The sequence below is a fragment of the Harpia harpyja genome, chromosome 4 (genome assembly GCF_026419915.1).
Source record: "Harpia harpyja isolate bHarHar1 chromosome 4, bHarHar1 primary haplotype, whole genome shotgun sequence".
In the NCBI taxonomy this organism is placed as follows: domain Eukaryota; kingdom Metazoa; phylum Chordata; class Aves; order Accipitriformes; family Accipitridae; genus Harpia; species Harpia harpyja.
The window spans coordinates 56,588,385-56,612,573 of record NC_068943.1 but is presented as its reverse complement, the minus strand read 5'-3'; the positions used below and the strand labels follow the sequence as shown (position 1 = coordinate 56,612,573).

At 41.1% G+C, this 24,189-nt stretch overlaps 1 protein-coding gene across 5 annotated transcripts in view; it reads left to right on the top strand.

Annotated features, from left to right (window-relative positions):
• The window catches only part of KIF16B (kinesin family member 16B), a 147,827-nt gene extending 133,492 nt beyond the window's left edge, over window positions 1-14,335 (top strand). For 2 of the 5 annotated variants that reach the window (XM_052784130.1, XM_052784131.1), the window contains one exon: window positions 13,046-14,335. In XM_052784130.1, coding sequence (XP_052640090.1) covers window positions 13,046-13,204 — 159 coding nt within the window. In that variant the 3' untranslated portion in view covers window positions 13,205-14,335. Of the gene's footprint in view, window positions 1-1,161; window positions 1,317-6,074; window positions 6,207-8,536; window positions 8,647-13,045 lie in introns of all 5 variants that reach the window. The other 3 variants (XR_008234727.1, XR_008234729.1, XR_008234728.1) reach the window with 3 other exon arrangements.
• The last annotated feature ends 9,854 nt before the right edge of the window (window positions 14,336-24,189 follow it).

Genomic DNA, 24,189 nt, shown 5'->3' with positions numbered 1-24,189 from the left:
TGCAAATTTATGTAAAACATTAGGTTCTTTTATTTATCGTAGCTGCTACAAGTGCTTAACAACCAAAAGCTTCACAATACCTTGTTGGTAGGAAAGCACATTATGTGTACTATTTTTTTGTGAGGAGAAGTCTTTGATCTCTAGTGTGATACGTAGTTGCAATGTAAACACTTTTGTTTTGGTGTTTGTTCATATAATATAAAGTCTTTTGAGCAATATCTTATATTTCCATAGAGGTTTGGAAAAATAACATGCAAGTTTGCACAAAGGTTTTGCCTATACATGTTAAGAGAAACAGCTAAATTATATTTAAAATTACCTATCCAAAATGCCCTATTGCAATCTATTAATTTAGTATTTCATCAGGGACCTGTTGCAGGGCAAAACTCGAAATTAATTGTTCCGCAGTCTAAAGACTGTAATTTCAGAGCCAACCTTGCTTGATTAATTCCGCCTTAAATGAAACAGCCAAGAATTCTTTTGATTAAAGTTAATGAATAGAAGTTAGTGTGTATCTATCCTTTCATGCAATTAGAAATCAGTAGATAAGAATATAGCATCCTTTTTTAAAATGAAATCAGATGATGTATATTCCTTTTTTTATGTTTTAAGCAAAAACTTTGTAAAGGAAACACATATCACAAGAGATACGTGATTCAGTGAATGTATCTGTTCCGGTTTTAACTGCAAAATATCTTTTATTCCTTGGTGAGTTGCTAGATCTGTGGATGACAGTAAAAAGAAGTTTTCCTGAAATCCCAGTTTCTTTGGATACTGCTTTTCTGTATCATATCTTTCCCCTGATTATTTTTATTCTTCTCTTAGACTCATGCTTTGTTGTAGTAATGAAGATTATTATTAGCCCCGTTTTCCCATTGTGCAGCCAGAAAAACTGGGCAGGAGTAACTGTCTAAGCTGACACAGCAGATTGAGTCATGTTTCTTGACTCCTTGGTCAGAAGCCTTGCAGTCATGGACCCACTAGGCTTGCTTTTCTGCTCTTGCTGTCACCAATGTGCTTAGGAAAAAACAATTGTTATGCTGAGAAAATCCCAACAGATTGTTGCGTAAAGGAAAACAAAAACTGCCCCAAGCCTCAGCCTGTCTCCTTGTCTCTGTTCCCTGTTTCCCATTCCCTGTTCGCACTGCTGCATTTCCTCAGGTTTGTTTGTGGACAGCAAAGGGAACAAACAAAATCCCCGATTGGGGAGGCACCGACAGACAGCTCAACGGTCGGTAGGAGTCGTGTGTTTCCTTTTGCTGCCACTCACAGAACTCAAGGAATGAAAGAAAGTCAACCTGTAACAGCATGGTAAGGTGAGCCTACATCAAGTTTTGCAGGAGCACATATATCTTCCTGGCATTGTCTATGCTCTTCTTTTTTCTTGGTACTTTGAACATCTTTAAAAGGTAGACACGCTCAATTTATTTAAAATTAATAATACAATTGTCCTTAACCTCCTCACTTCCTGATGTCTGCTGATGAGGTTTTCAATGGTAGGTGTTAATGCAAGAGGCAGAAATAAATCTTGTATGAACTGCATAATTCAATTTTGCTCTCAAATCTGTAAAACTGGCTGGGGAAAGCATCATAGACACTGAACTGACTGAAATATTGCTGTTCCCTACAGTCAAAATTAAGCTTCCAAAATAAGATTCTTTAACTTAGAAGCCAAATGCTTTGTTGTGTTTTTAGTTTGTATTGTCACTTGAGTTCCTTTGAAGTTGATAATTTCTAGTTTTTGGGGGTTTGTTTTGTTTTGTTTTTTTTTAATAGGGCTCTAAAGCTAGTCACTCCTGAGTTTCCCCTTTAAAAGTGAGATTCTGCTGGTTTTGCATGGCTCCAAGAATCTGGTTCGTAAGAAAAACATGAAATAATGAAAATAGCACCTCTCCTTGAACTTGAATTCATTCTTGTTATTTAAATGTATTACTAGTTTCAGAATTAACACCTTGTCCTGGTTTCAGCTGGGATAGAGTTAACTGTCTTCCTAGTAGCTGGTACAGTGCTATGTTTTGAGTTCAGTATGCGAAGAATGTTGATAACACTGATGTTTTCAGTTTTTGCTCAGTAGTGTTTATTCTAAAGTCAAGGATTTTTCAGCTTCTCATGCCCAGCCAGCGAGAAAGCTGGAGGGGCACAAGAAGTTGGCACAGGACACAGCCAGGGCACCTGACCCAAACTGGCCAACCGTGTATTCCATACCATGTGACGTCCCATCTAGTATATAAACTGGGGGGAGTGGGGGCGGGGGATCACTGCTCAGGGACTAGCTGGGTGTCGATCGGCAGGTGGTGAGCAATTGCACTGCGCATCATTTGTACATTCCAATCCTTTCATTATTGCTGTTGTCATTTTGTTAGTGTTATCATTATCATTATTAGTTTCTTCTTTTCTGTCCTATTAAACCATTCTTATCTCAACCCATGGGTTTTGCTTCTTTTCCCGATTCTCTCCCCCATCCCACTGGTTGGGGGGGGAGTCAGTGAGTGACTGCGTGGTGCTTAGTTGCTGGCTGGGGTTAAACCACGACACACCTCAGTGGTAACCAGCAAAAGAAACATCTGAGAAAAAAAATCTCAAAATATTTGTAGACAAATTTGGGCAAACAGAATGTTTGAGTCTGTCTGAGACCTCATTTCTTGAGGTTTTCCTTTAAGTCATGAGGGCAGAAACATTTTAATGAGACTTTAGATGATTCATCATCTGAATATTCAATATGAACTTCATGAGTACATCCCACCGGCCTTTGTTTCACAGCCCCATCCCTTAACATGTTTCACTGAGACAACCTGCTTCATGCTAGTTACAGGTGAATTGATGTTTCTGTTGCAAAAATCCAGTCAAGTGGGGTCAGAGTTACCATTTCTGTTTGATTCTTTCCTGATTGATGCCAGTCACAAAGACTTTTCAAAGCTACTGATTCTGTGTCAGTTCAAAATAGTTATTAAAGGGAAATTATTAGACTCCAGTATCAGCTTACAACAACATCCCTAATACCAAAGCTTTTTAAGAGGAGCTTTAAAGCCAGCTGCTCACCAGTCTGGCTCTTGCAGATTGAATGTTTGCCTCTGACAGTGCGATTGTAAATGCTGTTCTTAGCAGCATCTCAGTGAGATGGACTTCAGAAAGCATTCAGAATACATTTGATAATCATTGAATGATAAAAGGAAGCTTTTCCTTTTGTTACGGACATGAATGCACATGTGCAAAAGCAAACCACTGCAAATGTCAGTGTTTGATAATCCTAGAGAAGATTGTTTCATACCCATAGTCTGAACTACAGAATGCAGCATCTTGGACCGATGGTTTTAATTTCCCACTAGAGGAATAGGGATGCAATGGGAGCACAGAAGAAAAGAGTATAGATGCATCCACAAAGACAAGAGAAGAACGTGTGTGGTTGGGCCATATTGTGAATATCAATTATATGAAATCCATGCCACGGAGCATTTTCTAGATTAGGTATAGTTAGTCTGCACCGAGTGCCTTTCGTAACCTCTAGTAACCATTTAAAAATTTTTAGAACAAAAATAGTTGCTTTTCAACAACATTAAAGTCTTGCCTTGCCTGCAGATAGTAAGACTTTGCAGTTAGCCATCTGAGAGCAATTTCACATGTCAGATTCCCAGCCTTCAGTGCATCATTGGGGCTGCCCAAGGCACCTGGCTTTTCTTCTTTGAAGCGGCAGCCCTCAAAAAGGAGTTGTAGCAGCTCTCAGCAGTGAAGCATTTTATCTTTTTTTGGATGGTGCTGCTTCTCATGTGAGGCATGTTGGCTTCAAAAAGTGAATAAATAAAATTAATTTTACTTATTGATTACAGTCACTAGATACAAATAAGTAGAAATTAGGACTTTGCGTATATCAGCAGTTGATCCCCTACCAATAAAATGTTACTTTGATTAAATACCGTAGGCTCTCAGCCAGGCCTACAGCAAATGCAAGACATTATTCTTATAATAGCAATAGATGATAAAGATGGTCGTTTAGAAGGAGTGAAAGCCTGGGGTTATTTTTTGGATGAGTTAATTTTAAGCTCTGGTCCAACAGGCTACTGGATGCAAAAGGAACAGTAAGCGTAAGCATTCCCTTGATCTCATTTCCTCAAACTCAGTGCCTTATTCAAGATCAGGTCTGAAACCCTGTTTTGCAGCGTTTGCTAGAGATAACTTTACATAATATACATAGTACTTTACAATAATTTTGGCATTTCTTTCTTTAGCTGTATAACTTCAGATCTCTACCTCAAAAACTGGATCTTTTGTGATAAAATGTTTATCTCCATTACAACCAAAGAATTAACTAGGATGTGCAGTTCAGAGGCCTTTTTTTTTTTCTTTCCTTTTTAGAGATTTCAGAGTATCAGAAAATAAGGAGATATGTTTGTCATGATTTAGTAGGTTCAGAATATGTGACAGCATATAGTTTGAACTGCAGTTTAGCTCCACATCCTAATGGGTTTTGCTGCCAGTTCAAAATAAACTTCCCAACATCCTCCTACAAATCAAGTTTTGAAGTTGCGTACCTTTATCGGTCTCCAATAATGACTCTCCACATTCAGATGTGAGCAGATGAATAAAGGGAGTGCTTGACCAAGGATGCTGGGTTGAACTTGGTGCTATCTCTTTTCAAAGCAAGCGTATCAGTCATCCTCCAGCATCTGATTTCACCAAAGGAAGTAGAGGGTGATGCGTGTCAAGAGCTTTGGTAGCTGTCTGCCAAGGCCACTCCAGCAGATGACACGCTGTCGCTGCTGGCCCAGGGATGCGTGGTAAATTCAATCCTGTTGTTGTTCTTTCTGAATAGATTTTGACAGGACTTGTTTTGACTTGTGCTCTGGAGAAAAGATTGGTTTCCTTCACTAGTCAGGTCTGTTTTGATCTTTTTTAATATGGCTGTTCACTTCCAAAAGAAAACTCACACTGATAGAGCACCTGTAAATCATAGCCCTTGCTGCCTTTTTTTTTTTTTTTCCCTGCCAGCCAACAATTCAGTTTTCATTGGAGCTACTTAAAGGCAATGAATATAAGCTTTTAGCATTCAGGTGTTGTAAGAAATATTAAGTCCTGTGGTTTTTAAATGAATTTCAGGCAGAATAAGATTGTAATTTGGGATGTAGACTAACTTCAGAAGTTAATTCAATTGATGTGGCATAATAGTAATTCAACATAATGTGCTCATGCCATTAGACTTGCACAGAAAAATGCTCTAAATAGCTATAATGAATAGTTTGGATTTTGAAAACCTAGGAGAGCAATTTCACCTTGAATCATAACTGGCATCTCTCAGAATGCTTGTACATTATGAAAATTCAAAAAGGTGTATAAATTCAAATAAATTTCAGTACCACCCTGGGTAAAATTAAATTTTAGTGGCACTCAAACACTTCTGGAGGTGTAGTGGTAAAATCTGTTTTCACCTGTATAGCTGTGGAGGAAACTAACCCTGATTCAAGGAATCTGCATTACACTGTGCATAAAAAACATAGGGAGAGTTTCCCAAGGGGCTAAAAATGTAAGTCCTGTTTTTTTAATGGAATTTAGCTGCTTAAAGAGCTTGACTCTTACCCACTTAGTTCCAAAGTCGTTTAGATACCTCCAAGCATGCCCAAAGGAGTGGTGTATATGGTATTGCTACTTCACTCTCTGCTTCAGGTTAAGTCCACCACCAACACAGACTGCTGTAGTGTTAGTGCCACTGCACTGGCAAGAACACAAGTCTCCATAGTTCAGTTTTGTAGCTCCAACAAAAGCAAAGGCTAAATTCTTTGCTATCAAAGTAAAATTCTGTTTTGTAGATCCAGCATTTACAGCCATGTTAACATTTGAAAGCTATATAGGTGAATCTGTTTACTAACAAAAGAGTTACATTACATTTTTGGTAGGAGCTTTCAACCTCATCTCCTCCTATCTAGCTCCTTAGCAAACAAGTTCAGTCTCACAACAGTTTGCATATGTATATCACAGTCAAATTGGCAATATATTTGCTAGCAAATAAAAAAAATCAACTTAGCATAATTTGCCATACTTGTATTATTTGTACTAAGGGAAACCTGTAAATCCTGGTTTCTTAGGAGACATAGCCAGCCCACGGCACAGGCAGCTCAACCCTGCAGCAAACACTCTGTTCCCCCTGAGGCTGTGCCCAGCTGCTGCATCTCCAGCAGTACTGGTTGCTGCGGTGCCAGGCTTGCTTTCCTCCATCGGTAAGAGGACATTCGTGCAGGCAAAGTCTGTTGGTGAGACAGCTGGAAGTTTAACGTAGGTGTACTTTGGGAGAGCTGGCGATGTGTGTTTTGCATGGCTGTATGTGGAATTTGTTTCGGATTAAAATTGTTGGTGTGTGGGGTGGAGTTGTATGTATACATATAAGACGTGCAAACTCAGGATAAGGTGATACTGATTGGGAAGTTCTTGATTTTATTTATTTATTTATTTATTTATTTATTCAGTGACTACTAGGCATTAGCTGTAAACAGCCTTGCTTCTGATTAGGCCTAGTCAAAGTGAACAGGAAGGGTTTGGTTAAAATGAGTCAATTCTTTATTCTTGGTTTATGTAATGTGAAGCCAGTTAGCATTAGCTGTAAACAGCCTTGCTTCTGATTAGGCCTAGTCAAAGTGAACAGGAAGGGTTTGGTTAAAATGAGTCAATTCTTTATTCTTGGTTTATGTAATGTGAAGCCAGTTAATCTGGCCTTAAGTCTAATTAATGTCTGCCAATGTGAAGCAAATAACTTCCCTCTTTAATATTATGACTAAAGCAGTGGTGACTTGTAATTTTCAAACGTGAATTTGTCTTTATTCTCCTGAAAAATCTCTTTGTGCTCACACAAGCTGTGTGCGTTCTGGAGGCATTTGTTACCTCTGACTCATCAAGGAAGCTTTGCTTAACTTTGGCAGTGTCTAATACTGTAGCTTTTTGTAAGGAGAACCTAGCCATCCTGGTCTTTCTGCAAAAGACATTGGCCCAGGTGATCATGTCTTAATTTTAGAAGCTTTCTCTCCAAATTTTTCAGAAATAAGATCCTTCAGGCACCAGGTAGTCTCCCAGGCAGTAAGTCTTTTTCTCATCACTATGAAATCACAGCTGCACGTAATGACCTAAGGGTGTGTGCAGGAGATAAATGTGTACAGATCCAGAGGTACTTCCCGAAGGGCCTGAAATATCACTTGAGATATTGAATATCACATGCTGTCCTGCTCACATATTTTACTCAGATCTGCTTTATGATATCTTGCAATATATGTCAAGGTGTTGGGGAAAAGAAATGAAGCCTCATGTTTGCTTTATAAAAAAAAGAAAAAGAAAACTCCACAGGAGACCAAAATGTTTCTGTGCTAGTTATATTTGGTGAGCAGAGAGTTGGTCCTAGTCTTGAATGGCTGGAGGTGAAGATATTAGTCATAATCTGTGTACGGTCCCCCATCCTTTTGAGCTGCTGTACTCCAAAGCAATGCCACCTTGTATTTTATATTCTTGCTATCTGCCAATTCTTTCCCCGCTTGCTCAAATTCAATAAATCCAGAAATGGATCTGAAACTACTTTTAGAGACCTATCAGAACATTATGCTGGCAGTTACTCACTCCTAGTTAGCCAGTTTAGCCTCAGGTGGTCCCAAGGGAAGGGGAGATGGCTTTAGTGGCAGGCACAGGGCAGAAGCTTAACTGTGGTGAACCAAATCATGAGATGGAGGGCTGAGCTATCCTTGCAGACCACAAGAAGAGCCTGTTGGGACCACTGCCTGGACAAAACACCTTGGTTTCGACAACTTGAATACCTCTCGCTGTGTAATGTTGGGATATTTGGCATAAGAGAACCTGATCCCTTGGAACTCAATTCTTATGTTGTGCCTAATGGCTTTTGTTGTCCTCTACACCTGACCTGGATAATCCAGTCCTGTGTGATGTTTGAGATGTGGTGTGTGTCCCAGGTGAGGCAGAGCTGGCTTAGCTTGCAGCCGTCTTCCTAACAGTTCCTGTCTTCTGCGCTCTCCCAGTGGTATCACAGGCTGCAAACCCAGCTTACCTCCCCATACAGCATGTTAATTCCCTTTGACTTTTGCCAGTAAGAAAAAAAAACACAACGAAGAAGCAGATCCAATGAGAATTTTGAATCCTATTTTTCTTGGGAAGATGTACAATCTCTTCTCGTCAGACTCTATATAGCATCACCCCAGACACGGCCCTTCACCAGCCTGAAGTCTCTTTGGGACACCATCGCCTGTCAGTGCCATTTAAGCCGAGCTTTTTTTTTGTCAGTAGAGACTGTAGGTAGTGATGATAGCTGGCATTTCTGCAGTGTTTCATATTTTGAATTCATTTTTTTTCTCTTCAAGACACCAATGGAGAGGTCCAAAATAGAGAAAGTTGGTTAATTTGGGAAAGGATTCCCAAATGTTCATTTTCCTTTGCATATGCCCAGCAATTTCTTTCTAGGAGACAAAAGCAGGAGATGCACTCCCATTTCTGCATTACAGCAGGCTCCCTTTGCATGCATTATCTTCTAAGCAGATCCTTATTTTTGTGATCACAGATTGGAAGTGAAGCATGTTCCTGTCTGCTTGTTTTGGGCTAAAGTCTTCCTCGGGAAGATCTTGCCTTGCAAATAGGTCATTGCAGCATAATGTGGCTTTTCAGAGTCAGGTAATATGCTTCAATCTGTCTTTTTTTTGTAATCAGATTCCTATCCTATAGAAAACAGCTGTTGATACCTGCGTATGCTTTGCTCTATGAATAATTCAAATCAAGATTTGATTTAAAGCTTGTGGTACTTAACACTAGTCAACAGAATAATTATGTGATTGGTGCTGAGAGAAACTAACATCTATATTAAAGGGAGAGAGGAACCAATGCTAGAAGTTAGATAAGCAAGTTAATTAGTCCTGCCTCTGCCACTAATGACCTTCTGTGACCTTGCGGTAAAGCTTTTGACTGTCACAGTGATGTGTAGGTGTTGAAAGGGAGGTATTGTTTCAAAAATCCCCAAAGCCTTCTAAGGTTTATCTTATTAAAGCTTTTGGTGCTTTCAGCTCCATCAAATATTAGCAGGTGATATTTATAATGCTAATTGTAAAGTCTTATATTTAAAGAATTTAAAACACTGACTTTTTTGAGGAAATTGCTAGAAACAGCAGTAGGAGAGAAAAGGCTCAAAGTTTCTTCACTTTCTGGAAGTACCAGTGTTGATGAGTTTTTAAACACACCAAAGTTTAATGAAAAAATTCAATTCTTGCTAAGCTCTGCTATTGGTCTCTGAGGCTGTCGCTGTTTGTAATGGATTATGAGAACAATGTCATTGAACTGAATTCCTCTTTAATATGCCACAATTGAAAGGATGATAAGAACACTTTCACATTCCAGAAAGCTTTTTGATTGTAATAACTTTAATAACTTTAAATTAAGTTATGGATTTATATTAAAATGTATAAAATTATGAGGTCCCCACATCATGAAGTAGTGCAAAAATCATTAGAATGACTTCGCTGTGCTGATGGATTGAGCAGGAGATGAACGCTGGCCTACTGCTAAAAAGGTGAACCCTATTAAAATGATTTTTAATAAGCTTTTAAAGTGGTTGCAATTTTGCTATTCACGTAATTAAAAGGGAGGGAAATCTACTCAAACTAGTAAGAAAAGAAAAACCTTTGGGCCTCACAAGACTTTCTCCAGTCTTGTTTCATTTGCAAACACTTGGAATGCGAAGTTAAAACTTGCAGGTACAGCTGTCATAATTTTAAGTTAAAGGCTATGAAGGTTGTAATGTGTGCCAAGAGGGCAAAACCACTGCTTTTCGTACTTTTTTTTTTTAACCTGGCTTTCTATCTTAAGTGTTTTGTCCAAGCGAAGAGTACTTCCATTCTCTAAACTGGTGTTCCTGAATGTGTGTTTAGACTGAGCAACCAACACCATTGATGTGTTAGTTACCCATTTTACATCCCTGTTATAGTGCCAGGGTCCTATGCCCTCACATTGAGACATTTACAAATTTACAATTAGGATATTTTCCACCAAACCAGCAACATAGCAGGTTTAATGCTATTAGTGAAATGAAATTCCTAAGTGCATTTGGAAGAACACTGATTACCAGACTAAATAATCCAGAACAAATGGCTAGAGTTTTGAAAGGCTGAGAAACGAAAATGAGTAAAAAACCCAAGTCTTTTGGAATATTTGTATTAGTTACCTAGTTTTTTCTTTCCAAGGTAATCATGCAAAACCTAGCAGAAGTAAGATTGCTATAATGTAGTGCTTTGCATACTAGGGACAATGATTTAGCTGCTATCAGTGAAGTGCTGGTAGGCAGTCACAGCACTAATTTGTATAAAATTTGGACATGTTTCTGTGAAGTCACCCTTAGACTCCACTAAGAAATTTTTTTGAAGAAACACATCAAAGTATACCAGCATGCTTCCTACCTAGTTTTAACTCAGCACAAATAACACTATTCTGTAAATAGAGAAAAATTGTATCTGCTGCTGGAAATGGATTTAATATAAAAGCTTTGAAAACAACTCTTCCCCCTGCCCACCGAGTCCTGACAGAGGAGATCCTTTCATCTAGCCTTGCTCCCACTCCAGCAGCTTGCAGTGGCCTCCTGGGTTGCAACAAAGTCCATGTCGAGTCCCTTCTGGATCTCTAAGAAAGGTTTCTTTCCATCATCTCTGGCACTTTGGTGTTGATGTGCTTCTGCCCCTCTCCCAGCTTGCTGTGACCCTATCCCATCTGAATTTGGGAAGTATCTTTCAATACACCAGCAAGGAGCACTCTTCCTTTTCTCCTACCACTTTCTTCCACTTCATCATCCATGTTGCAGCCCACAGGACAGAGCAACCTTCCCCCTTACTGCCTAGCCACAGCTCTTTAATCGAGGCATATGCTTGTGGTGTGAGCAAACACTTCTGCCATCAATCCCTGTTTCCCTCACTACAGGACTTAACTCCTAGCCAGTATATCTGGGCAGAGCAGCCTTTATTTTGTTGAAGCAACAGCTTCTTTGTGTCAGGGGCACATCAGCTCTGTGCTATGCTAACACATCAGCATTGCAAACAAGGGCAAATACAGATACGGGATTTAAAAGAGGGCTAATTCGCTCAGAGGTGGTTGTTGAAGACCACATAATGCCAAGCCATATGGCTGGAAACCTTCATACAAAATGAATTCCATCATAATCTGGTAGGGTCTGCTTGTTGCCATTTTCCCAAGGATCTTTGTCATGTTCAAAGAATCTGTGATACTCACTGAGCAACTCCTGTGTGCAGATCTGGGAAAGTAAGTATACCTGCTGTCCCTAGTTTTTCCCTGTCAGATAAGTATATGCTTATAGTAGAGGGATTTTTTGCTCTGCCATTAGAGCTATCATGCCAAAACAATGAATAATGGCTCTACAGGAAAGGCATGACAGTCAATTATCTGGCCCTATGTACTAAGGTGAACACAATGGGTCTTGTAATGTCTCCGGTGAGAAATTTTGGTACCTTTGAGCCTTCGGTAGCCATAAACTGGAATTACTGCAGTAACTTTTCAGCACAGTGCTAAAACTCTTAACAGGATGCCATGTTTTACATTTGATTTTCTACCACATTCATCCTTCAGGCATTACTGGATTGGGACTTTTTTAAAGGGCCCTACTTTGTGAACTAATTATGACAAATGTTGATATGACATCTGTTGCTCACTTTAAATTACCCCTTAGTCTGTCTGAATTCATCTTGAAGGCATTTTTGTAATGAATTTTTTTTCCATGAACATTAATACAACCTGTGGAAGATCTGAATAAAACAGAAAATTCACCAATCTTGCCAAGAGAATAGCTTATGTGTCAGCTGCTTTTTTTGTTGTTGGTTTTTTGTTATCCTGCTTTCTGTGATACTAATACAGCTGGTTTCCAAGGCACTTAAATAGATAACAGGTTGTTATATTATGGAGGAATTCTCCTTGAGAAGAGAGTGAATAATTAGGGCTGCTTCGCTAACATGGAACCTCTTCCATGACCCAAAAGCTTCTGCATTCAAATAACTAAACCTTGTGGTCTTCAGAGGAGATGTGCTGTTCTGTCTTGCAGGTGTGTTTCCCACTGCATCCAAGATTTGTGAATAATTTCTTAAGTTATCTTTTTCTGTGGTCAGACTGTAGGAGAGCAAAGGAGTTTATCCCTGTGCTCCAGATGAGATGTCCCTTACAGCTATTTGGGTGACATTGGGTACTTCTTTAGCACTGGTCTGATCAATGTTTTACCTACTGTGTTTCATTCAGAAGTTATAAATATGACTTATTAAATCATGCTAAATGTTTGTAATAATTCAAGCCATATGTGAAGGAAACCCCATCAGGTTTGTGAAAACTAACTTTGTGTTAATGTACATCTGTCACAATTTCTGTAGATGCAAATGGATGCAAGTCACACAGCAGTTGGTGAATATTAACTTTTGGGAAGGGGAATGCTTCTTATTAGACTTTAAAAAAAAAAAAAGAAGAAAGAAATTTAGAAGGCAGCTCAGTGAAAAGATGCTGGTGGGTTCTGAGGTAATACGGAAGTCGTGCAATCTTTGTGCAGATGGCCTTGATCAAAACAAATCCTTTTTGACACAAGGATTGTGGAGGCTTTATGAGGGAAAGATTTCTGAAGTCCTTTTGTGTCCATATGTAGTGAAATTCCTGTGGAATAGATAGGCAGTTTGCACCTGCTATAGTGTTTGGTAATGCTAGACGGCAGTATTAGCAGGTCATGATTAGCAGAAAGCATTACACGACTGCAGAATAAACCAGCAAGCATCTCACAAGCACAGAGTCAAACAGTTACTAAGCTTGACAGGGGAAGAAAGTGGAAAATACTTCTTCTCTGCTATTCCTGAGCTTAATACAGACATTTCAGTAGACCTGTTTTATGGATGGATTTAAATGCTGACGGTTATTAAAGGGACTCTTCAGAGTCCATGGAGATATTGTTTCTTTTTTTCTATACTGCTGTTCATGTAATTCTTCAAGGTGGTTGTAATCAATTTGATCAAGTAAACCTTATGACATTTTGCATTTCATTCCACAGAAATACCTCAGGAGCTTTTTCTCTGCAATGCTGAAATCTCCATCGTCTCCACTGCACATTGATAAAGTGGGGCTAACTCTGTCAAAACACACCATCTGCGAATTCTCACCCTTCTTCAGGAAAGGCGTTTTTGACTATAGCAGCCACGGGACCAGCTAACTTTTGGGCCAGGACCCTTCTGCCAGAGGAGCACAGTTGGAGTGGTGCCTTCACTTTTGCAGTGCAAGAGAAAGGGGGGGAAGAAAAAAGCTATCTTCCTCCTTACCTGGGAAGTTGCATCAAAACAACTCCAGTTAAAGACAGCTGTGGCCCGATGCTAGTCTGTGTCCTTTACCAGCTCTCATATTAGTGCCTGCATTTTCCTGGCATGGGCTATACAGACATCTTTGTGTAAGTTGCTCTGTTAATACTGTACAAAGATTCTGACTCTTGTGCTGAGTTTGGATCTGCTCCTTAGCGGGAATGCTTCCTTCCCATTTGCTCAGACACTTTGTCTGGTGGTGCGAGAGCATCTCGTGTTTACCATGGCAGCCTGTCATGCTGACAGAGAGTTTCTGAGCAGCCTTTTGGTTTCTGTCTAAGCTGTTCCTTAAAGAACACTTCCTTTTTTGTTTCCTTATAGCATACTGTGGTGTTCAAGGTAATGCTCATACTCCACTGTTGTTTCTTTTTTTCTTCCCAGACACACATTTTAACTGCTTGATTGTATAATTGTATAGTTTTCTTCAGAAGAATTAAAGGGCCTGGGTAACTTGAATGTTTACAAAAATATATGCAGCAGAAAGAATATAATTTAAACCCTGTAAAAGTCTTCCACACATGGTTGTTTTGAAGCAGAACGAATCACTTACTGTTAATTAAGAAGCAGAGGAAGCAATAGTTACCGAAGAATGTGGTCAGCATCTTTTCAGATTTTCTAATTACCCAGACTGTAAGTGGATACTGCGCACTGTACGGAGCTCATAGCTATGCATAAAGCTAAATGCAAAGTGCTATATTTCTTTTTTTGAAAAATAGCTTCTTCACAATAGCATGACACACTAAAACCTGGGTTTTATTTGTATCGGTTAAAATTTACAGGATTTGACTAATAGTACTTTAAAATTACTCAGGACTCATTCAGACTTGCACATGTATATACAGGTAGAACTCATTTTATATTGCTGTGGATCCAAAAATATATGCACACTGTGACTGAAATTGAGTACTTGTACATGTTAATATATAATTGGTTGTATAAAAAACAGAATTGAACAACTTCCAGTTATTAAAAAGCATAATGAAAGGTAATTTTTGCGTGCCATTTGTTAGGAGTGTGAAGTATTATTTGTGCATTGCCATCACTGACCACTGGTAGGTCTTGGTAATCAAACTATTTCATGTTGTAGAAAATGATTATTAAAACCTAAAGTAACAACACTGGTGACATTTATATCTCATGACCTAAATTATAGGAACAGTAATGTTTTACATTTAATATGATGTATAAAGATAATTGGGTTCCATTACTAAGCCTTGCCTGCTACAATAAGCATTTCTAAAAAAAAAAAAAAAAAAAAAAAAAAAGAAATTATTAGAATGGATCATTTAAATTTTGAGAGTATGTTTATTACTTTGATTCATTTCATTGAAAACAAAAGTTAGGGTAAAATTTCTAAATCATCGGAGCCCTATTATCAGCAGGGTAGACTTTAATGTCCTTGGATGTGTCTGACTTTATCTGACTTAGGCATCTTAATACCTTCAATTGGGAGCCAGGTTTTTAAGCTAAGCATTCCAGTCAAATCTGTTGATTCCCAAACTGGTTTTCCACCATGCCCCAGCTGTTCCCAGTCTCCCTCGTGCACTTCTGCACTGGAGCGCTAACCTTGCCTGTGCCTCATCACCAACAGGGACCCGACCTCATGATCCTTACCATGCCCTGTGCCTGTATTGCACCTCTCTGATCTCTCTCGGGGCCTTTCTGTGGACATATCATCCCCCTGACCAGGCGGCAGTGTCCTCCCTTCCTTCTTCACCCCGCCATTTGTCTTTGCTTGTTTTTCCCCAATCAGAAAGTGGAGGTTGGGTGCTTGCTGGGTTCCTACAGTGAGCTGAATAACTGGAGTTTGATGTTGCTGCACACATTAATGGAAGATTGGTAACTTTACTTGACTGTATTACCCTGATGTGCCCATATGAGTGTTGCAGAGGCAGAAATTGGGCATGGTATTGCTGATTTTCATATTTGACCCTAAATCTCACTTCAAAACCAAAGAGTCTTTCCTGTTTCTCCATCTCCCTTGGCCTGCTCCCCCTCCTACCTCATTGTAATGCAGTAAGATAAAGAATTAATGCTTCAGAGTTTTAAAAAATGAATTTTACGTAACTGTAGAGCATTATTTCCTGTGTGCCACTTCTGTGAAAGGACGTGGCAGGCCAAGAAATGGCAAGCTGCTTTATCTGCTGCACAAACCCAGTTTTTGCAGATGTCCTACCTGAAAAACCACCAGTTGTGCCAAGCGCTTTCTCATGGCAAGCAGCGCAGAGCCTGACAAGCAAAACTCCATCGTGCTGCACAGCAAATGCTAGTCTGACAGAAGGGTTGAGTGTGCTGGACTCCCAGATGTAAGTCCCGTGCTTCGTGTCACTTTGGATTTGGAGAACCTGTTTTAAGGAAAACACAACTAGACAAGAGAGTTAAGTCGAATGAAAAATATGAATATTTGTATTTTTCACATGAATTTAAAAGAAGACTTGTAGTCGGTTCCTGTCTACAGTACAAATTAATTCAGCGAGAACCAGATGCTCTAGTGGTATAAACCTGCCAATAAGGTGGCTAATTTATGTTGGCTAGTTTATGTGGCCTGCGGTGTTAAATGTGTACATTGCAAATAACAAAGTAAAGGCCGATTAATCACTCAATTTAAAATGCCATCAAGTTAAAAGCTACAGAAATGCAAGTGTAAGCATGCAATTAGGACTACAACCCCAGGCTACCAGCTTTTCCCACCTTCTTATCTATCCTTCAGTGGTATCCAGACTTTAATCAATGACTACAAGCTCAGGCTAGACTATGAGGCATCTTTTAATAATTTCATCAGTAAAAAATATGATGGCTCTTTATAACCTACAGTCTTTAAACCCAGACTTCATAAGAAGTTTTCAGTAGAAGCTGAGATGCATGTCAAAATTATTAGCCATTTTCAAGATGTTCCAACAGCACTGCCTCTGTAATTGGGCTTGTGGGCTTTGCATCAGCGAAGTCCTTAAATGAAACCTTAACTTCTGTATCAGGACTATTTGTATTTCAAGCGAAGTGTGTATTTAAGTGCTTTACTATACTGAGGCCATCGTTCTTACTTATGCAACTGAAGTTGTGCCTCCATTTAAGTCACCAAACCACTTGGCTCATATCCTTGCTGACCCTACAGCAATTTTTCATCAATAGGGTTGCACAAAAAAGGCCAAAAGGCACACTGGAGATGGTGCTAGGCTATTTTTCTGCGTGACAACTTAATCAAGATGCAAAAAACCTTTGGGAAAAGCTTCTTGTTGGTCTTGACCCTCCACTCCTATAACTCGAAGTGCTTTTCCTCTGAATATGCTGCTTCTCGTAGGAAAGAGGTAGAGCAGCCCCCAAAGCCTTGCTGCTAAATCGCTCCTGGCAGTCCCCTTTTTCCACAAGCTGCCCTGTCCCAAAAGCCCACAGGGTCAGTCCTAAAACCAATTCGCAGCTGCTGCTGTTGGAGATGATGTTAGAGATGAGGATCTTCAGAATTGCTCTAAAAACATGAGGGGAAAAACCCCACTTGTGTAGAGCTTGGCTGGTTACTTCAAGTTTTTGCAGTTGATGCAGATAAAATGAGGAACTGAAATAGGTAAATTTAAAAAAAAAAAAGTGGGACACTAAATGTGTTTTCGTATTTCCTCTCTGTTCCTCTAGCTTTATGATGTTCAAAACCCCCTGTTTTCACCTTCACATAGAAATGCACCTTCAAGGACAATTTTACACTCTGGTTGGTCTCTAGGTAACCTAAATTTTTCATTCCCTTATTATTAAACCTAAGCTTGTAACTGAAACTGAACTCTCATCCCTTTGCAAATTAACCCCTTGGTGTAAAATGTCAAGGATTTTCCAATTTGTATCAAATGGAAGTCACTGAAGCTGGGAACCTGTTGACACCAAGGGGTTAAATCTACAGAATCACAGCTAGCGCTGTGACTTACTAACCCTGCCACAAAAATGTCCAAGACTGGTGTTATTAGGTCTTTTATTAGGGGATAGACTTGGGAGAAAACCAAACAACTTCACAGCTGTAAAGGAACACAAATAAAGGGCCTGGGAGTGGAAACCAGCAGTAATTAGAGATGCATCCCATGTTAACAGGCCTTGGGGCAAAACCAACTTTTAATTATAAAAAATTCCTCCAGGTTTCTAATCTCAGTGCAGCTGCGGTGGGATGGTGCATGTGGTACCCATGGTACCACGGGGGCTGGAGCAGACTGGGCAGACTGGTCTGGAGTGGCTGCCTGTGGGAGGGCTGTTGGGTTTGGCCGAGGTGTCCCGCAAATCTCCCAGCTCCAGGCACGTTTTCCCCCAACAGCTAGTCCAGCTGTGTGACCGCAGGTATGTGGGACAGCAGGGATGAGTGCAAGCGCTGCTCTCGGTAAGGACATGTGGACGCTCTAGAGGGCCATGCCAGGACACGAGAGGGGAGGAGGGCTCCAAGGCATCCCGCCGGCCCTGCTCCCAGCGCTGGAGCTGTCGACAGATGGTTTGCATGTTTGAGAAATCAAAGCCAGGATTTCTGCAGACGTGCGGTGTACCCCAGAGAGCCCTTCCTCGCCAGCTATTAGCTCAGGTAATGCAAATAGGCCAAGGAGTAAAAAAATGAGCTTTCCATCTGACTCCATCACCAAATGCTCCTTCCCTGCAGTGCGTGGGGTGGGAGCGAGAGCCGCAGCCAGACGGCGAGGAGGACCCCAAGGGTGCAGGCAGCCCTGCGACGAGCACTGCCCACCCCTGCTCCCAGCTCGGCACAGCAGTTTGGCTTGTTCCCCACACCGCTCAGGTACAGACTGGGAACACAGCATCATTTTCTGGCCACACAAATAACACAGTAGTTTAAAAAGCAAAATGCAAATGTGATGTAACAGGGAGATGGGCAGGGTAGGACAGGGAATGGGGGAGTGAGTTTGGATTTGCAGAGGATAGTAAATCTTTGGGTGTTCAGGTTTTTGGAGGATTGGGCTCTAAAAAGACTTACATGTATTGTTTCCTCCTTGGTGAAACACTGATTACAAGTAATTCTAAGGTTTGTAAGGCTGGAGACTGGCAGTCTCGCTTTACATTATTCAAAATGTGCTGTTTCCTCTTACTGTTGCCTGGCTTTTCTTCTACAGAAGATATTGCAGCAATTTTCCTGATGGATCTGATAGTCCATCTCTACCGCGGAGGCTTTAGAAGGTATTTGCTCAAGGAGAGCACGTTCCCAGTACCACCAATTCCATGAAAGTACTAAATTAGGATATTAGTTATTAAACTCAACTACACGAATTACCATTTATACCACTATAAATCTGTCTCTACTGAGCAACCATTTTTATGGTGATGATCCTAGTATTTACATAAAAATTGCAGTACACAAAGTAAATTATGTATTCCAATCTGTAATTTTTGCCAAGGATTTACACATGCAGAATAAATTATTTTCTCCTTCTTAAGCAACAGTAATCATAAGTAATGTGCAGAAACATTCATAACCATGGTCTCACATGAAAGCTACGTTTTTTGCCTCTGTAACCTGCTGTAATTACAGTGTACATCAATTCCACCATAGGTAGATCCACCAGGTTTTTTTCCCCCGTTTTCCTCATACAATTTTAATGACTATCCCTGTTTAGAATACAACATTTTAAATTAAAAAATTAAAAATTTAGAAGTAGATTGTTTCCCTGACAACAGTGACGGCAACATTTAATTCCCCCCTGTGTCATTTGTAAATAAATACGTACAGTTGCTGATACTAGTGAGATAATGTGCCTGAGGCTAATTGTGCCATTACAAATATTTTGAGCCTGAGCTTGATAATGCAGGTCGTGGTACTTAAATATGTATGAACTGAACCAATTTAACCTTTTTGCTGCTTACCCGTGTGTTGACAAAACCTTTTGTAATGGGGCTACATGGACATCACAAAGCAGCTGAGTTATGCTGGGTTGGGCGTTGTGGGGTTTGGGTTTTTTTGGACTTCTGGTGGCAGCCCAAGGGAAGAGGCTTGCATGGGATCATGTGGGGTGTGGAGCAGATCTTGCCAGCTTCCTTCAGCCCCACGGATGTCTTCTCCTGGGGGCTTGGGATGGGTTGTACTTGTGAGACACCCCAGACCTTTCCGCACATATGGTATGTAAGAGAGTTTTGCCTTAGTAAGCCCTGCATAAAGATGGCAGGCTTGGCCCTTTGATTTATTAACTAGTCTCCAGGACTGGTCCCAGGAGGAGCTGTGTGTGGATGGGTTTTGCTCAGAACCATGAGTGGCAGTGCCCTGTGGTTGTGTTTGGAGTCTGTGCCTCTGCAGAGAAGCCGCGCAGTCATGTCGCGCTCCGCTCCTGATGGTGAGGCTGGCCGGGATGCGGCCAGAGGCAGGGTCCCCGCAGGGTGTCTGACAAAGGCCAGCTGTACTTTTGGCACTGCAAGTTAATGAGTCATTAAGATAGAAAAAGATGAGGGAGAGAAAATGCCGAGCTGTTTGGTCTAATCCTCATGTCTTGCCTTGTGGGTATATGAGAAATCATTTAAGTTTACAAGCTCCCTGTTTGCAAGATATTCTGCCTGCCGTGAACTCAGCTCTCAGTTTTGTCCTACCAAGCATCAAGCTCAGCTCTAGTGGAAAAACTCCTTTTAAACTGCTCTGTCAGCATTGCTTCTAGGCTCAGGACTGCTGGTTTAGCCTGTAAAGAGCTTTGGCTGGGCTCAGTGGTGCTGTGCCTCTCAAAGCAGAGCGCAGCTGGAGGCGAGGCAAGCAGATTCCTCGTCTCTGCTCCTCTGATGTCTGGGTTGAGCCTCGCTGGGAAGGGGAGTATCTCCTGCAGGGCTTTGGCTCAGTGCGCTCCCTCGGGCTGGTACCAAATGAACTCTTGCAGCATCACTGCAGTGTCAAGATTGGCTATGGATAGAGTGAAATGTTTAATGTACAGGTTCTCTTAGTTTTCTTATCTCCCCTTGTCATGTTCTTTTATAGCTAATCAAGTGGGTGAACCAAGTAAAAATTTACCGATGGTGTAGGTAGTGCTAACCTCAACTCCAGCATTAGGAAGCCTTGGAGACCAAATTGTGGTCGCCTCCCTCTTGGCATGGCACCAGCTCTTCCTCCCTAAGGCTTATGTGTGTCAGCTGAAGGCTGCAACCAGCACAGCATACACGAATTTTCTTGGACACTTTGGTAGCTGGCCAGGTTTGTTGTCCTCATTGCATCAGCAAAATCTTCAGCAGGACTGTCAAGGCTGGCTCAGATTCTCAACCCGTCCCTGCTGCTGGGGCTTGATCAAAGTCAGCGGCACTACAATGTTTTATCAAGTCTGAGGCACTTGCTATGCGCTGTGGGGAAATATAATCCTGAAAGTGGCGTATTTTAGGGGACACAATTTCAGCAGAGCAGAGCGTTGCTCCTGCAGGTCTCTTAGCTGGGAAATGGGCTGCCACAAGTCACCTAATAAAGCTCGGGGCAACATGCCATGAGGTACCATGATGGAGAGGAGGAAAAGCAGACATAAAGGGAGAAGACATAATGAGAGAGAAAAGGCTTGAAAACTAGACCATCATGGTTCGAGTCACACTAAAAGGATTATTTGGTTGTGAATAATGGGGTCAGCAATTCTATATCTAACTGGAAGAACTATGTGCTGTCCCGTTACAGCAAGCTCTACTTAAAGCTTGTTAGATTTAATGTGTTGAAATAATGTTACACATAGTCAGCCTTGGTCCCTGCCAGTAATTAATGTGAGTGCAATTAATCTGAGTGGAGATGACACCTTTTGTCAGCAACAGGTAATCCTTTCTAGCAAAGGTAAAGCTGAGCAGGCAGTTGAAAGGGAAATCATTAGCAATGTTCCTCCGCGATTGCAAAGTTTGTCTTCACACCTTGTTACTTCCCTAGATGGATGAGCTAAACGCGGAGAATAACAAAACAAGAAAAAGCCCTTCATGAGCTTCTGAAGCCGTTCTTCCTGGTTGAAAGGAAAACTTTCCTTTGTACATGTTGATATTTCTTAAATGAGATGCTTTGATAGTCCCTGAGCGATTTAGCTCATCTCGCAATAAATGTGGAAATTGAAGGAAGTACTCAATTTGTAAGACAATCATATTGTTTGAACAAAGATTGGCTACGAGTGCCTTTGCTTAGATTTAGCACATTTAGGCATGTTTATATCCATTACTTCTTTGCTGGAGTCTCCGTCAGAAATATGGCCCCCATTTGGGTACCAGACAGGATGCGGCGTTAGACTGCTTTCCATGGCCTGGCCAACCAGCACTGCCTGTGACTGTCTGGGGACCTCTGCAGAAATGTCAATTAGCAATAAAAGTTCTGCAAACAAGCGTTATGCCATCTCCTTATACCTCCCCTGCTGCTACTCACAGTTGCACAGTAATGTCCAGAGCTAAAAAATGGATGTCGTGGGCTTCTGCAGCTCCTCCGTTGCTCTAAGTTCAGCATGGTGTTTTTCTGGACATGCTCTCATGTGGATGTTGGGATGTCAAATTGAAAATAGAGGATTTAGCCACTGGTATCCTTTCTCGAGGGATGCTTTTCAGATTGGAGTGCCTGTAGCTTACATCTAATTCCTCTTGGGCTAAACATCTTTGCTTTTGGTTCCTGTCTGTGCTTTTCTCTCGCGTGGCATTTCTGCAGGTGACTCGGGAATCTCTTCGCTCCTGGGTGTCATCCACACAGCTTAGAGGAGCTCAGCAGGCATTATTTACCATTTCTGTCATCAGTTCCTTTTTTGTTTGTTTGGTTGGTTTTTTAACTGCAATCCTCTTGATTTTAAAAAGGAAAAGCCCCTACGTCTGAGCAGTGTCTGTCTTTTCTCCAGTGTAATTAATTATCTATTCAGGGTGCTGCATAGATTGCCCCATCAGCGGCTGTGTAACTCAGGGAGGTTTTCCCAAGTGGAAATCCCTTCCCTGATTGCCCTGAGGGGAATGAGCTATGGATTTTCCCTAGCTGTGTGGGGTGGAAGGAGAAGCCCAGAAGCCTTCCCAGCACTGCCATCATGCAGGCACAGAGCCGGGTGCGCAATGCACTGCCTGGAAGGAGGACGCAACGGCAATTACCACATCAGTGACAGCCTTGCAAGGGAGATGAGAATTAACAGTGGTTAGATTCGGGACTGGAGAGCGTGCCTGTTTGCTGCTCTGCAGCACCGCCTGGAAAAGCATGTCTTGGTGTTAAGGGACAGGAGCAGGGCTTGGGCTAAACTTTTCTTCCATCAGGCAAGTGCCTAGGTACCAGACATCGTGATACTTCCCACGTAGCACCCACGAGGCTGAGATGAGTCTTTAGGTACCTTTTTCCTACCCGAACACGATGCATCTCCTAACCTAGGGCTACATATCTGATGCATGTCATCCGCCTGGCATTGAGTTTGTCAAGCAGCACAGCGTTTTGATTGCAAGCTGACATGGGCTTTTTTGAGCACTGTCAGTTGTCAGGTGCTGTGCAGATCTGGTATATAGTACTCCTTTGCATGGAGATGTTTCCTCCCTTTTGAAATAGTCTTACAAAGCCAGTGTGCTCCAGAGATGAAGGGTGCTGTGGGCACATTCATGCATTTTACTTGGCTTAACTCATTTGTTCTTTTAATCGTTCATTATCCATTTGGGAGCAACTTCAAAGTGCTGTTTCTCAGCAAGACATGTTCACCCCTATCACTCGAATATGCCCAAAGCCAGTTTCCTGCAGGACTTAGTTTTTTTTTTTTAGATGTATAGTATTTCAAAGTTGCTTTATGATTAGACCAGGATCACTAGCAGTTGAATCTGTCACGATCCAAAGGTGTTTGAGGGCATGTTTTTCCTTACCCTGGGTGCAGGCATAAAGGGCTCAGCGGCAGAAGGCCTCCGGGTACTCCACTGCTCCACATAAAAGAATAATAATGGATGTTTTCATTAATAAAAGTGCAGACCATAGCTTATGCACTCCTAATCCTGGAGTAATTAAATGGCTGGCGAGAAGGATGATTCATACCAACACTCGCAATGCTCCAAGAGTTCCTTTTATGTATGTTTGAGTGTGTCTCTAAGAAAGAATTTACTTTGTTATATCTTGTAAATAATTTATTATGCTCTTGTTAAAAAGCTGCTTTCTGGGGAGAAAAAAAAATCGCTGTATTTGGTTATCATGGTATACCACACAAACCTAAGGTTGACTAGTGAGTATTCAAAGGGAACGGCGTGAGATCTTGCAGAAGAACATTTCTGGAAGAAGCAGTCCAAGGCGAGAGGGCTCTGCCTGCGAGTGGAGACGCAGTCTTGTAGTGGTTTTGGTGTTGTGAGCTCCTGCTGTGTGTCTCATGGTGTTGGGGGTTACAAAACACCCCAGCATTGGGAATTCTTCAGTTCTCTGTGAATATCAGCTTTCATCAAAAAAGCATTTTATTTTTTTCTTTAGTCCTCATGACTTAAGAAAAATGGTCATAAACGTGGCCCTGCAGGCTCAAAAACCCAACAAAAAGAACTCAGGTTGACTTAACATTTATCCCATGATTAATACTGGGGCTGACTTGCCAATTTATATTACTTGAAAGACCAACTTAAATAACACGTAGCATTTATATACTACCCTTCAGATGTGGATTGAAAAGCCCTTTCAGATGTGAAACTCTGTCCCTTGTGATATACTTGTGATAGATTGTTACTGTGAATTTCAGCTAATTCGGTCTCATTTTTCTATGGTGATTTTTCATAATTCTGTCTCACTTTTCCATGAGTGATGGGCTGTACATACGCATTGCTCTTGCTGGGATCTATAGAACCCTGCAACATCCAGTGATTTCACCACAAAATTATCTGGCTGGGGACTTCACCTGCCTGAAAGTTAATTTGGAGAAGGGCTTGTGTACAGAAAAGAAGCGACAACCAAGAGGTGATATTAAGAAAACCT